Here is a 16,052-nt window from a genome sequence, read left to right as displayed (position 1 = left end):
AAAAAAAAAAAAAAAAAAAAAAAAAAAAAAAAAATTACCTTGCATTTCTCTGATAAATAGAACATGCACTGGACTTTTTATTATTTCCTTTTGAATTATTTAGTCAGATATTTGGACAGTTCTACTGGAGTGCTGTTGTGTACTTATTGATTTACGAGAGCTCTTCAGTGCTGTTATTACATCAGCTGCCTTGTCATGCTTGGTGACAATACTCTTCTCCATGATTATGTTCTGCTTTAAGATATATTACTTGCCTATAAATGTTTAAAACATATTTAAAACGTAAAAAATACATTAAACAGATCAGGTGCGGTGGCTCACGCCTGTAATCCCAGCATTTTGGGAGACCAAGGGGGCGGTGGATCACGAGGTCAGGAGCTCGAGACCAGCCTGGCCAACATGGTGAAACCCTGTCTCTACTAAAAAATACAAAAATTAACCAGGGGCGGTGGTGGGCGCCTGTAATCCAAGTGACTCAGGAGGCTGAGGCAGGAGAATCACGTGAACCCTGGAGGCAGAGGCTGCAGTGAGCCAACATCGAGCCATTGCACTCCAGCCTGGACAACAGTGTGAGATTCCATCTCAAAAAAAAGAAAAAATAAGAGTTACTAACTCTGAGAAGTGGGAGTCGGTGGCAGCATAGTGAAGGAGGATTTAACTTTTTCCAGGCAGAGAATTGCTGTGCAGAGCCTAAAAGTAGAAAATTACAAAATGAGATCAGCCTAGATTCATCTTACATTTTTATCAAGAACTGAATGTGCGCTAGATTCTGCACTGTGCACTTCCCTATCTCATCACATTTAATTCTCATGACAACCCTATTCCCTGAGTAGGAAAGTTCCCCATTTTAGAGATGAGAAAACAAAGCTGAGAAGGTTAAATGGTTTGCCTAGGGTCATGCAGCCTGGGTGACAGAGCAAGACTCCATCTCGATAGATAATTAATTAACTAATTAATTAATTAACCAAAAATGACTTATTCTCAGCTTTCAAACAGAAGGATACACGTCTAATGTCTTTCAGAACTTCCGAATTTGCCAATCTTGTTCCCAGTTCAGGGCCTTCACAGTTGTTATCTGTTTTCCCTGTAAAGCTCTTCCTCCAAATCTTCCCATGAAAATCTCCTGCTCATCATTCCATATCATCCCAAATGTCACCTCCCTGGAGAGGCTTTCCCAGGCCACCTTAGATAACAGTACTCCAACATGCAGTCACTCTGGACTGTAATAACTGTTTGTGACCTTCATATATGTACCTATTCTTTAAAATTCTGTTTTGCATGTTTGATCTTTGTCTCCCTATTTAGAATGTCAGAAACTTGGCTTATAACCCCAGTACCCATAACATCACCTGGTGTATTAAGATACTTATCCAGCCATTTTAACTGATATTCCCCCCAAAAAGAATGATTCCCAAAGACAGACATGGATTTCTTTTTTATGTAAAAGTCTGGGTATACAGTTAAGTGTGGCAGCTTCACCATTCAGCAGGGAGCTAGATTCCTTCTGGCTTGATGCTCTGCCATCTTCAAGACGCTACTTCATGTGATGACTATGAGCTGCTCCAGTTCCCACCGTTAAGTCCCCATCCAGCCATCAGGAAAGGAGAAATGGAAGTGAAATACAACACCCTTTTCTTTAAGGACATCACTCAGAAGTTGCACCCCTCAGCTTGGCACGGTGGCTCGCACCTGTAAGCATAGCATTTTGGGAGACCGAGGCGGGTGGATCACTTGAGGTCAGGAGTAAAAGACCAGCCTGGCCAATCTGATGAAACCCCATCTCTACTAAAAATACAAAAAAAATTAGCCAGGCATGGTGGTGGGCACCTGTAATCCCAGCTATTCCGGAGCCTGAGGCAGGAGAATGGCTTTAACCCAGGAGATGGAGGTTGCAGTGAACCGAGATCACACCACTGCACACTGCACTCCAGCCTGGGCAACAGGATAAGACACCGTCCCTACAAAAAATAATAATAAGTTCCACCCCTCTCTTCCAATCCTGTCCACCTCCCAGAGCTCATTCAGACCATCACACCCAGCTGCAAAAGAGGCTGGAAATATTTTCTTTATTCTAGGCAACCATTTCCAGCTAAAATTTAGGGGTTGTCTTACTACGAAGGGAAAGAGATACACAGAGGAAGTTCTAGCAATCTCTGACATACCTGGCATTAAATATTAAATAATATTTAATAAATCTCTGTAGGCAATAAACAATAAATATCACTTAGTTTAATAACTAATTGCAGATAAGAAATAACTTATACATTGGGTACATCTATGAGAAGTGATCTAGTAGAGAAGACACCCAAGACCCTGTAACTCCAGGGCTTTGGAAGCCCAAGAGGGGAATCTGCTTGAGCGCAGGAATTCCAGACCAGCTTGGGCAACATATGTGACCTCATCACTACAAAAAAACTTTTTAATTAGCCAGGTGTGGTGATACACACCTGTAGTCCCTGATACTCAGGACCTGCAGTACCTGCCAAGATGGGAGGATTGATTAAGCCTAGAGTTCAAGGTTGCAAAACGTTCAAATGCTTGTTTTTCTGCCTCCCCTGCAGCTAGAATATGGACACGTGGGTAGGTTCAGCCAATCAAATGACTCCCATGCTATCTTTTGAATCAGGTGCTCATGATTCCAGGAAGAAGGAACAGTAGAGAATTCATCTTAGCAAAGGAGCCCATTATGATATCCAGTGTCCAGGGGCAATAGGAAAGCAGGACAAATAGGTGTAGAGTTTAGGGTTCTCAGCAACGGAGTTTGGTGGCAGCTGTGTCCTCACTAGACTGGTCCCTAGGGTGATTTTTCACTCTGGCTTCTCTTACCCTACCTCCTTAGTTCCCACCCATTTTCTAAACCTCGCTCTAGGAATTCTCTGAACTTCCAAGCAAAGATTCCCTTTGCTAAAAACCCTTATCGAAGACCAGGCATGGTAACTCACACCTGTAATCCCTGCACTTTGGAAAGTCGAGGCAGGCAGATCATGAGCTCAGGAGTTCAAGGCCAGCCTGGCCAACATGGTAAAACCCTGTCTTTACTAAAAACACAAAAATCAGCTGGGCATGGTGGTGTGCATCTGTAATCCCAGCTACTTGGGAGGCTGAGGCAGGAGAATTGCTTGAACTAGGACCCAGTATGCAGAGGTTGCAGTGAGCAAGATCGTGCCACCATACTCCAGCCTGGGCTACAGAGTGAGACTCCATCTAAAAAAAAAAAAAAAAAAGAAAAGTGATAAGTGCCTATCTAGAGTTCAGTACAGTGCCTGGCAGGTAGTAAGTGCTCAATACATTTTAGTTACAGTTTCTTTGTTTTGAGGTAAGGAAGGAGGGAATTTAGAGTCTTGAGCGTGTTTGTCCTCTGCAGCCTCAGTGAAAGTGAAGCCAGGTTTCCTGCTGTGTCGGGGATTAGGGATTGAAGAAAACAAGATCTGGAGAAGCCCCTGTGGGGGATGGAGGAGATACACTGGCCAGAGAGCTGTGGGGGTGGGGGGCCTGTGATCAGGACTGGATGGCTCAATAGGACTGAGCACATGCCCAGGCTCAGGGCACTGGTAAGGCATGACCAAAAACAAAGTCAGAAAATCTAAAGAACCCCCTTTAATCTCAGCAGACAGGAATGTTTTATATCATTTCACAGAAGTAAAATTTTATTTCAGAGTTGAGTGTTGTTTATTTTGAATTCCACTGGTAGCACAGTAAACTTCCTGGTGTTTCATGTTACTAAAGGGGTTCATGAAGACTTGCTTGGTGTGCAATGGAGCTGACCAGGATAAGGGAATTTGGGGCTGCTGTCCAGCAGTGTGATGAACATGCCAGGCATGCAATTTGGTCCAAGACTGAGCAACTTACCACGTGTCCTTGAGTATGTCATGCGACATCTCAGGGCTCCATATTGAAATAACACATCATAGCAGAGGGGTTACAGGACTATATTCTGGAGTTAGTCTCCTGGCTGAGTTACCCTAAAAAAGTTACCTAACACTGGGCACAGTGGCTCATGCCTGTAATCCCAGCAATTTGAAAGGCTGAGGCAGGCGGATCATTTGAAGTCCAGAGTTCGAGAGCAGCCTGGCCAACATGGTGAAACCTAGTCTCTACTAAAAATTATAAAAATTAGCCAGATGTGGTGGGACACGCCTGTAATCCCAGATACTCAGGACACTGAGGCAGGAGAATCACTTGAATTCTGGAGGCAGAAGTTGCAGTGAGCCAGGATCACACTACTGCACTCCAGCCTGGGCAACAGTGTGAGATTCTGTCTCAAAAAAAAAAGTTGCTTAACCCCTCTGAACCTCAGTTTCCTCTGCTATAAAATGGGAGTAATAATATTTCATAAGGTTGATGTTAGGATTAAATGAGTAAATACACATAAGGCACTTAGAACAATACCTGATACTTGATGTCAGTTTAAATATGTGCTGTTATTATTGTACTAAACCAGAAGTTCCCAACCTGGAGGTTCTAGGCACTTCCTCACTATAGCTCTTTTCAATATTTCATAAGCCTTCTTAGGTATCCCTGTTTGCACAGGACTGCCCAGGGAGTACTGTGATGACTCAGAAAAATGACCTTGACCTATATCAGGAGAAATTGTAAAAGATGATTTAATTGCTACAGAACATTTATATTTCAGTATGTGGGTTTATATTTGTGCTGTATTTTGTTTGTGTGTACTTATGTGTACATGTGTAGATTTGTGCATATGTTTATATGCTCAAATTTTATGTATCTTACGCATATTTTGTATGTGTTATTGACGTGTATTTTGTGTATGTGAGTACTTGAATGCCTACATGTGCATATGTTGATTCTTGCATCAGTTTGCATGTAGACATTAGAAGATGTGTTTCTGTGTTGTTTAGTACCTGTGTGCATGTGCATCTGTTCTCAGATCTCCAGATGCCGTAGTGTGGAGCTCCATTCAGTTCAGTCTCTTTGTTCCTCTCAGATCTCTACTCCTGTGACTCTGGAACACGACAGTTTGGTGGTTCTTCTATTCAGCTGAGAGATCTGGGCTAAGGCTAAGGGAAGTGGCTGAAGGGAGTGTGGGGAGCATCGTGGCCAGGAAGCAGAAGCCACTGGGGGAAAAGAAGCCAGGAGCTGGGGGCTGAGGGGAGTGTTAGTTGGAGAGCCAACTTGGCCCATAATTGCTGCCTGATATCCCCTGGGGCCCACCAAGACTAGAACAGACTGTAGTCTCAGGCTTTGTAATGCCTCCCACGTGGGGACAGCCTGGGCTGGCCAGCTCTGAAGACTGGACACCACCCACTCCCTCAAATCTGTGCAGTTCCATTTGTAAGTCCTTGAAAAGCCACCCACTCCCTGCAGCCTAAATTCCACAGTAGGGACAGTAAGGAATTATTAATACTAGTTATCAAGTTCCCAGGAAGGAGTTCACGCAGGCCAGGTATTTTTACCCTATCTCACTGACTCCTCCCACTAATCTATTCGGTTGATAATATAACAAAAACATGAAAGAAATAAGAGTCATAAACTCACAGCCTTTTACGGGCATCTTTCACTTCCACACATTTACACCATCTCCTTACTTCCCCAGTGAGGTAGGAAAAGTGTCCAGGCAAAGGTAGGTGGTTCAGAGAAAGATAATATGAGGACCCAGTTTGCAAAAAAGTGTGATGCAGCTATTTTAGAGTGGCTGGATTCCAGGGAAATCCTCTACACCAGCATATCCCCAACTGTGTCCTATTTCAAGCAGTGTTCATGGAAAAAGATAAATGCTAGCAAGAATATTTCATCTACAATTCATTAAAACAGTAACAGTCACATACCAGCTATGAATGCCCCACACACTCGAGCCTCAGGAAATGCTGTATTTACTTGTTTATTTAAGTGCAGCTCCAAGACCCTGCTTGTCAAAGTTAGTGAGATGTCCAACGTCAGTTATTATTGGGGTTTCATGCCATCCTCCACTTGATCCCACCAGGACCCGATGGTTCTGGGAAATGGGGAAGGATCTGGTCCTTATTTCATGATGATGATCTTTATTTCCTTGCTCTTCATGGTTGGGATATTGCGGATGGGCTCCATTGCTGTTCATTGGGTAGTTCTGGGCAGCTGGAAAATTGCTCTTCACCATGTCTATCTCCACCAACCATCAGCGCGGCCATCGAGGCCTTTGCTGCTCCTCCCAGGGCTACGGCCACAGTGGCTGTCTCCACAGTGACTCCCTTCCATGCAGGCAACCCCATCCAGCACCTGCTACTGTGGGGTAGCAGTAGCAGTTTGGACTGCTTCGTCAAACTCCCTTGGAACCAAACCCCATCTCCTCTCCCAGTTCTGAGGAAATTCAACACCCTTAGATGCGTAACACTCCTCTCTCTTGACCTTCAAGCTAAAATTCCTCATCTCACTTCTCCTGAAACCATACAGTTTTTCTTCTGAAAGTTTTATACATTTTTATTTTATTTTAAGTTCTGGGATACATGTGCAGAATGTGTACACCATGGCACATATATACCTATACACACACACATAGGTATACATATGCCATGATAGTTTGCTATACCTATCAACCCATCATCTAGGTTTTAAGCCCCACGTGCATTAGGTATTTGTCCTAATGCTCTCCCTCCCCTTGTTCCCCACTCTCCAACAGGCCCCAGTGTGTGATGTTCCCCTCCCTGTATCCATGTTCAATTCCCACTTATGAGTGAGAACATGCAGTGTTTGGAAACCATACAGTTTAATTACCCCCTTTGTGCCTAGGCCTCCCAAATGAAAAATGGGAAGGATTGTCTTCACTGTGTCCCCTGACCTACACACACACGCGTGCGCGCGCACACACACACACACACACACACACACACACATTTTCGATTCCCCAGTAGAAAAGGAAAGCCAGGATTTCAAATACAAAGTACTGACTTCCTTTCCAAAAATAGAATAGAAAAATATCTTTTCATTCTTTTTGCTGATGCCTGTTCAAACAAAATGAGGAAAAAAATTATCAGGTAATTGCTATCTAAATTCTTGATACATCGCCCTGCCAAAATGTTTATTTAAAAAAACATTAAATACATGTATATAGTTGATCTGATTAATACACAACACTGAGCAACTTACCACATTACTTATGTGTCCTTGTTTTTGTTGTTGTTGTTTTGAGATTCAGTCTCGCTCTGTTGCCCAGGCTGGAGTGTGATGGTTCAATCTCCGCTCACTGCAACCTCTGCCTCCTGGTTTCAAACAATTCTCCTGCCTCAGCCTCCCAAGTAGCTGGGATTACAGGTGGCTGCCACCATGCCTGGCAAATTTTTTTGTATTTTTTGTAAAGGCTGGGTTTCACCATGTTGGCCAGGCTGGTCTTGAACTCCTGACCTCAAGTAATCTGCCTGCCGAGGCCGCCTAAAGTGCTAGGATTACCAGTGTGAGCCACTGCACCCAGCCGTGTCCTTGCTTTTAAATGGGAATACCAGACAGTGAAGGAATATGTTGCCTTTTCTTTCTTTTTTCTTTTCCAATATGGAGTCTCATTCTCTCACTCAGGCTAGAGTGCAGTGGCCCAGTCTTGGCTCACTACAACCTCCACCTCCTAGGTTCAATTCTCCTGCCTCAACCTACTGAGTACCTGGGATTACAGGTACACCTTACCACACCCAGCTAATTTTTGTAATTTTTTTAGTAGAAACAGGATTTCACTATGTTGGCCAGGCTGGTCTCAGACCCCTGACCTCAGGTGATCTGCCTGCCTCAGCCTCCCAAAATGCTGGGATCACAGACACGAGCCACCATACCTGGCTTGAAAGTACAACTCTCAATCTACTCATTGATAATGAAATCATTGACTGGTGACCATCACAGTGATGTATGTGACCACCACCTATCTTTGTTAAGTGTCTCATCTTCTATTTTCAATATGTATTTTAGTATTATTCTGTGCCCATTGAATATCAAACACTCTTCTAATGTGAATAAGCCTGAAAGAAGGAATTTTCTTGTGAGGCCATTTCTGCTGTCTTTTTTAAGCTACTTATATATCTAATTTAGCCCATCGATTGCTCAACTAATATTGGTTGAATATGCAGTATATGCCAGATTCTATTCCACGTACAGAGAATGAATCAGTCATGGTCTATGTCTTCATGGAGATTACAGTCTATCATGAAAATGGATGCTGAGCAAAGGTTAAGTACAGGTGCAGTGGGTGCTGCAAAGGTGACGTGCAGGATGCAATTAGCAGGGCTGGGTCCAGGGTGAAGTGAGAAGTGAAACAGGTACCTAAAGGGTGACATTTAAGGAGGCATTTGCACGACCCTGAGAGTGAATGCCTCCTTATGTGTCATACCCTAGGCACCTCCCTCCTCCAGGAGGAGGAGTCCTCCCTCCAGGACTAGGCACCCTAGTCCTGGCCCTGGCTATCAGAAAGGCTAAGGTGGAGTGGAAAATATTTTGGTATAATATCCGAGGTAATATCCTCTGATAGTTGTCATTTACTGCATCTTTGGACACTCAGCATCTGAACTCCTTTCTGTTTGGGAGGCTAGTCTCTATTCTTGCAGTCTTGGTGAAAAGGAAGGCTGACTTTCCACTACAGAATGCCCTAAAGGCAAATATTCTCTTACGCCACCTTGGGAATTGGCAGACAGGTGCATGACCCAGGCTCCGACAATTGAGTGCCTGCGCAAATGACTTGAATCTTAAAGGACTAAATCCAAACCACAGGGAGGGTGGAGGAAATACACCATGGCAGCAGCAATGGCAAGAGTCTAGGTGTGATACTGGTGCCCAGTGCTCCGGCAGCAATACTTGTGGTAAGATCTTGCCAGGCTATTTCTGCAGCCCACTCTGTCTCGGTCTTTCCAAGCCCAGTTGTTTAGACTTCTGGTTAATTCTATGAACTACATGTTATCCTTCCAAGAAATTATCCTTTTTGCTTAAATTGCTCTCTAATGAACTCTTATATTACATCCAATAATAAATGTAAGGTGTTTCATCTTCAAATATGTTAAGGGAATGTTGCTATATTCAGTAAGGAACTCTTGTGAGATTGGGTTCCAGAATGTGGGACAATCTGACCTGACAGAGAGATTAGAGGAACAGCAGCAGAACTCAGGGTAGAAGGCCTCAAATATGGGAAAGAGGAGGGAGATTGCTAATAAGGGACTGAGCTTAGAAAGCAGTCCCAAAACGAATGAGGAGAGTAAGGTTTGCACTAAAACATCACAGAGGAAGAATCAAGGGACTTCAATGGCTGACGTGATGTGAGAAGTCAAGAGATGAACACACAAAGTCAGTCTCAAGACAGCATAGAGCTGCCATCAGGTGTTTTTTTTTTGACAACTACCAACGGAGTCTCATTCTGTTGCCCAAGCTGAAGTGCAATAGCATGACCTCAGCTCGCTGCAGCCTCCACCTCCTCGGTTGAAGTGACTCTCCTATCTCAGCCTCCCAAGTAGCTGGGACTACAGGTGCCCCCTACCATGCTCAGCTAATTTTTTTTATTTTTAGTAGAGACGGGGTTTCACCACGTTAGCCAGGCAGGTCTTGAACTCCTGACCTCAAGTGATCCACCTGCCTCGGCCTCCAAGGTGCTGGGATTACAAGTGTGAGCCACCGTACGAGCCTGCCATCAGATTCTTGAATGATTGCCCATACACAGACAGATCTTTGTGAATTCAAAATATAAAACAAAGCCTTCATGCAAATTAACCAGAATTTAGATAACTCCAGTTTGGGCACAAACAGTATTTTTTTACCCCTCATTTCCCACCTACTCCCCATTGCTAGATGTGTTCTATAATGTACTCAAATCCCTGAATGCCCAGATTGAAGAAAGTCCTTTCTTCTTGAATCTGATGTTCATCAGAATCTCAAAAAGAAGTGCTTGGCTATCTTAGACTGCCCCCTTCCATAAGGTCCCTTAAACTCACACTGTACCACTCCTCCTCAGAACAACCACATGAAGGAAAGAGAAGCATTTACTAAATCATGGAGGGTGAAACATGGGTGGAAAAAGAAGGCTTGAGTTTCGGGCGATGGTAAAACACAAGAACTTGAAAAGAAAGACCTGTTTGAGTGGGAAAGTGACCATTCTTGGAGTTTAACTATCATATAGGTAGCAAATACTTATTGTGTTTCTGTAGTGTACCAGGCACTGTGGAATGGTGAGTAAAACCAACAAGGTCCCTGCGATCACAAAACACAAATTCTCCTGGAAGAGAGACAAGAAAAAAGTAAATTAACAAAATACTGATTTTTGAGAAGTGCTAGGACATACATTTGCATAGTGATATAAAGGACTTCATTAGAGATAATAATCAAGAATGACATTTAAATTAAGGCCTGGAGGATGGGGCAAAAACAGCCGTATAAACATCAGAGGCAGAGTCTTCTTGGGAAGAGGGAACAGCATGTAGCTAGGCCCTGGGACAGGAAAAGAGCATGTTGACATCAAGAAACAGAAAGGAAGCCTGGGTGACCTGAGCATAAGGAGGAGGACAGAGAGGTGGGCAAGGACTGGTAGGGCAAGGCCTCCCGGTCCACTGCAAGGAGTCTGGATTTTATTCTTAGTGAAATGGAATGCCATTGTTTGGTGCAAAACAGAGTAGTAATAGGATATAATTTACCTCTCTGGATTCAGGACTAGATCTGAAAAAAAAATGAAAATAATTTACCATTTGGCTGCTATGTGGAAAATTAATTAGAGGAAACAGAAGACTATTGTAGAAGAGCAGGTGAAACTGGCAGTGGCCTGAACTAGATGAAAAGAAATGGATACTTTTGATATGCGTTTTGAAGGTAGAGCTGCAGGACTTGCTGAGAAATTGAATGGAGGAGGTGAAGTGAGGAATCATGTATGACTTGTAGGTTTGGTGCATCTGGGCACATGCTGTTACCATTTACTAAGAAAGAAAATAACAGGGTACTAACAAGGCCTGGTGAGGTGAGGTCCCCACTGGGAGTTCCATTCTGATATATTAGGTAACCAGATGGAGATGTCATTTAAGGGAGAAGATATACAGTTTAGACGTTAGAGAAAGTTTAGGGTAGGAGCTATGAATTTGAGAGTGATCAGCATATAGAAGGTATTCAAAGTACCTAGTGAAAAAGAGCAGAGAGAAAAGAGAAGAAAGCCCAGAAACAAGTCCTGGCCTTTGGAAAGGGAAGGAGGAGCCAGGACAGAAGACTGAAAATGAGTGGCTCAGGTGATCAGAGGAAAACCAGGAGAGTCTGCTATCTTAGAAGGCAAGAGAAGAAAGCATTTCAATGAGGATGTTGTGGCCTCTATGTCAAACACCTCTTTGGTGGTCAATAAGAGGAAAACAGGGGTGCCTCTGTTGGGTTTGACAATGCTGGAGATGGTAATCTTTACTAGAAAAGGTTTGGTGGCAGAGTCAAAACCAAATTGAACTGAGCTGAAAGGTGAATGAGAAAAAAATGGATAAAGTGAAGGCAGACAACATTTTGAAAAGTATTTTTTAAGCACTGCAAATAAATGAGGCATTGTCCTGAGAGAAATGTGGGCCTCAGGGATTTTTTTTTAAAAGATGGAAGGTAGGCGGGACGCGGTGGCTCAGGCCTGTAATCCCAGCACTTTGGGAGGCCGAAGCAGGTGGATCACGAGGTCAAGAGATTGAGACCATCCTGGTCAACATGGTGAAACCCCGTCTCTACTAAAAATACAAAATATTGGCCAGGCGTGGTGGTGCATGCCTGTAGTCCCAGCTACTTGGGAGGCTGAGGCAGGAGAATTGCTTGAAACCAGAAAACGGAAGTTGCAGTGCTCCAGGATCTTGCCACTGCACTCCAGTATGGTGATAGAGTGAGATTCTGTCTCAAAAAAAAAAAAAAAAAAAAAAAAAGATGGAAGGTACTAGAGCATCTTTGTATGATAGAAGTTCTTGGGAAGGGGAGAGGAAATGAATACGGACAAGCAAAAGGGCCAATTTCTCAGGAGTAGACCTCATTCTTCCACTGTAAACAAAAGCACAACAGGAGCTGTAGGACCCAATACCAGACTGTGTAGACTTAGTAGAGAGAAGATGGAGTGATTCTGATGGTTTCTGTTTTCTTGAAATATGAGGCAAGAAACGATATTTTGGTGGGGACAGGGAATGGTAGAAGATTGAGGAGAGAGGAAAAAACATGGACTAGTCATTTCAAAGAATGAGAAATCAAGCTTCATAGGGAAAAACAGGAGATTAGCTGGGCAGTGTTGAGTGGTCTTTGAGGCTGGAGGCCCTGAATTTCCAGTGTAATCAGTGAGACTAGTTGAGATTATTTTTTCTAAGAACAATCAACTACTGACCTATATATAGGTCAGGCACAGTGGCTTATGCCTGTAATCCCAATACTTAGGGAGATCAAGGCAGGAGGATGATCACTTAAGGCCAGGAGTTCAAGACTAGCCTGGGAAACATAGTAACACCCCCATCTCTACCAAAAAAAAAAATTTTTTTAACAGCAAAGAGTGGTAGCACACACCTGTCGTCCCAGCTATTTGGCAAGCTGGGGCAGAAGAATCAGGAGAATCCCTTGAGCCCAGGAGGTTAAGGCTGTAATGAGCTATGATCATACCACTGCACTCCAGCCTGGGTAACAGAGCAAGATCTTGCCTTAAAAAATAAAGTTTACCTATAGAGAAAATAATTTGATGGTTGTATTCTACCACAGTTGGGAGTTTGGCATTGATACCATGCAGAGTAGAGCAAGGGAGTTGAGTCTGCAAGAGATATATTACAGGGCTAAACTGGAGGGAAATTGAATCATGAGGGTAAGACAACTAGTGAACAAATGGTAGCATACAGGGCTTTACTTCAACTTTATAAGTTATTGACTCTGAGAAGTAGGAGCTGGTGACAACATAGTGAAGGAGGATTTAACTTTTTCCAGGCAGAGAATTGCTGTGCAGAACCTAAAAGTAGAAAATTACAAAATGAGATCAGCCTAGATTCATCTTACATTTTTATCAAGAACTGAATGTGCGCTAGATTCTGTGCTGGGCACTTCCCTGTCTGTTATCTCATTTAATTCTCATGACAACCCTATGCCTTGAGTAGAAGAGTTCCCTATTTTAGAGATGAGAAAATAGAGCTGAGAGGGTTAAATGGCTTGCCTAGGGTCATGCAGCTGACATGTGATGAAGCAAGGATTTGACCCCAGGTCTTCTGATCCTGTATCGAATGGTCTTCCCTAGACAGCTTTGGTGATACTTAGACACTGACACTGAGGCTGAAGTTTGTCATCAGGAAGGTGAACTGGGGACATAAGGCTGAAGCCAGGTCAGGTCTCTAATGTGAAAGGGCCGAATAGGAGGCAGGTGACTCCTAACAGAACTTTTAAACACAGGATAAAACATAGTGGGGGGGGGGAAGTCGGGGAGGGATAACATGGGGAGAAATGCCAGATGTAGGTGACAGGGGGATGGAGGCAGCAAACCACATTGCCATGTGTGTACCTATGCAACAATGCTGCATGATGTGCACATATACCCCAGAACCTAAAGTACAATTTAAAAAAAAGAATCAAGTTATTTTTGATTAGTCAGATAAATAGCAAGAGTTGGGGATACTTGGGATCATGGGGCTGAATGTGGTAAAATTCCTGTGGTCTCAGTTCAGGATCAGTTCTGGAAAATAATCGGCCAGCAGTTTAATGTCCCATGGCCACAAATGGAGGGAATGGAAAGAAATGGAGCAAGGATCCACACAGTGCCTGGTGCCAGCACCCTCCACAGTGAGGAAGATTCACAAGAGGCAACACGCTGGAGCCCCTGAGGGGCAGACTGCAGGTGTGATCAAGGGAAAGTTAAAGCCGTTGGTGTGAGAACAGAGAGAAGCCCTGGGCCAACAATGGGTTCTTGTGTTCATCATAGACTCTTGCTTGCCTCCTGGACTCCCCTAAAATACTCATAGATTGGGACACACAGCCTGCCTCAGTCTAGATTCTAAAGCCATGCTGTACAATACAATAACCACTAGCCACATTTATCTATATAAATTTAAAGCTAGGTTGAATCAAATTAAACCTTCGGGTTCTCATTCACACTGGGCACATTTCAAGTGCTGAGTAGCACATGTGGCTAGTAGCTACCATATTGAACAACACAAATAGGAGACACTTCCATCATGGCATAATGTTCTATTGGCAGTGCTGGTCTAGAAGAAAACAGAAATCAAATGGACAGGCTGAATATTCTTTAATTTATATCCTCTGGGACCAGCTCTCGGTCAGCAGGCTAGGAGCTATTTGCAAAGTTTAGATTATTACCACCTACCGGTCCATCTTGTTCTTCCTAACGTGCATGCACCCGCACACAAACGTACACACACACACACACACACACTTTTCTTCTTTTTACTTGTTTCTAAATATAACTAGGTGGAACTATCAGACAGAAACAGGATAGTGCCAAGAATGGTTTAATAGAGCTGTGGGATCCCAGGATGCTGAGACTCCAGGTTGGAAGAGAGGTGTCAGACTGCAGGAGTTGATTCCAGGCTTGTATTTGTGTTTGATAATTTTGGCTTTACAGGTACATACTTGGGATCCACACAGCACTTAGCCTCAGTGTTGCATAATATATAGTATACTTCACTTTCTTTACACATTGTTCTGCACCTGCCTGACTTACCCCAACACTTCATGACTGAAAACAAAAAGGAAGAAGACAGCAGGGTCAGTTTTGAAAGAAAGCAGAAGGGTGGGAAAGGGAGAGGCTAAAGCCCAGTGGAGGAGTATGAGGGAAAGGAGGAGATCTGTGAGAAAGACGCCCTTACACAGGATCCCCTAAGTTTAAGGGAGATTGTAGACCACTATGCTTTCTTCTTCCACTTGTGCCCCCATTAGGACCCCCAGAACCCCCCCAGCTCAGTAGCATGGGACCTACTGGGTAGCTTCTCCTCCTTGGCCAGCTCCTTGGGAGAGGAAAGAGGACCCTCTCTCCAGGGTTTTGTCTCCCCCATATTATAATGTACCCAGGTGCCTAGTAGCAATTAGCCATCTTTTCTTGATATACTTCAGTATCCCCTCTGACCATATCAATGAAAGGTGACTGGAATATGAAATAAACAAATGGGAATATCTGTAAGGCTTCTGTGGCATCTGCAGAACTCCCAAGGATATTATACTGCCTTCTTCACAACATCCTGGGACTTTTCTCTAGGGAACTAGGAACAGCCATTCTGGGGAATCTACAACCTAAGATAACCCACATAATTTGGGGCTGCATATAAAAGTGGAATTGGAATCCTCAAACAATCAGAAACTTGAGAACCATTTTCCTAGAGGCAACGATAGCTCAAAATTCAAATCCTTGCAAGCAATTTTTTGAAAAAGTCTCAATTTTCTCTATACTCCATACCTAAGTCTCTCTCTTTACACCCTATCCCACCCTCAGCTCATCATGTTCAACTTCTCCAGAGCCAACCAGAAATAAGGTTGGAGTGGTCAAGTAATGGGCACTGGGAAGACCAGTTGGCACCAGAGAACTCAAACTTGCCCATGACTAGAGAGACTACCTAAAGGCCTCAGTGAACTCTACCAGGCCATTCTCCCAGCCCAACCTGTCAGAGGCCCCAGAGTTCTCTGAACATGCATCAGGTTCCCTGACTCCCATCCCCTTCTGGATATCCTGTTTACCTGGGGTGACCTGGGCCAGGAGCAGGGTAACAGTGAAAACCAGAAGAAGGAGCTTCATGAATGACGAGTAATTAGAGAGGAATAGGAGGCTTCTCAACTGGAAAAACAGAGGACTCCATTCTGGGCAGTCCAGACTGGTATTTATTGCCCTGAGGAGCATGGCAGAGCCATGATCAGTCAACCAGAAAGGGAACAGTCATTTGAGATCAGACAGGCAGGCAAGGAAGGTATCAACCACACTGAATGAGGAGGCTGGGAGAAGGGGAAGGGAGGTTAATGAAGAGAAGACAGAGTCTTGCCGTTGAAGAATTTTATAATATACCTGGAGAACCAAGAAGGGGGAAAGTATTTTGATCACTAATTTATTTTTTATTAATGAGAAAAAAGACCAAAAAACCAGGTGAGACAGAAAGGAGTGGTACTTCTGTGCACTTTGGGTTCTTCCCAGCAAC

General features: G+C 43.7%; 1 protein-coding gene across 1 annotated transcript; it reads right to left on the bottom strand.

Moving 5' to 3' along the window:
- Positions 1–14,368: 14,368 nt before the first annotated feature.
- On the bottom strand, positions 14,369–15,762 carry DEFB121 (defensin beta 121). The gene is made up of 2 exons (XM_017511686.1): positions 15,601–15,762; positions 14,369–14,608 (listed from the first exon to the last, which is right to left on the bottom strand). The coding sequence occupies exons 1-2, from the start codon at positions 15,758–15,760 to the stop codon at positions 14,436–14,438; spliced, it is 333 nt and encodes a 110-aa protein (XP_017367175.1). The 5' UTR covers positions 15,761–15,762; the 3' UTR covers positions 14,369–14,435.
- Between the last annotated feature and the right edge of the window lie 290 nt (positions 15,763–16,052).

The sequence above is a fragment of the Cebus imitator genome, unplaced genomic scaffold, assembly GCF_001604975.1.
Source record: "Cebus imitator isolate Cc_AM_T3 unplaced genomic scaffold, Cebus_imitator-1.0 Scaffold18, whole genome shotgun sequence".
NCBI lineage: Eukaryota > Metazoa > Chordata > Mammalia > Primates > Cebidae > Cebus > Cebus imitator.
Note: the sequence above shows the minus strand (reverse complement) of the source record. Positions and strands in the feature narration are given on the sequence as shown.

Coding starts and splice junctions, on each gene's coding strand:
- DEFB121 (XM_017511686.1), bottom strand. CDS start 15,760: ATGCTCCTCAGGGCAATAAATACCAGTCTGGACTGCCCAGAATGGAGT. Junction 14,609..15,600: donor CCTGGCCCAGGTCACCCCAG/GTAAACAGGATA, acceptor TTTTGTTTTCAG/TCATGAAGTGTTGGGGTAAG.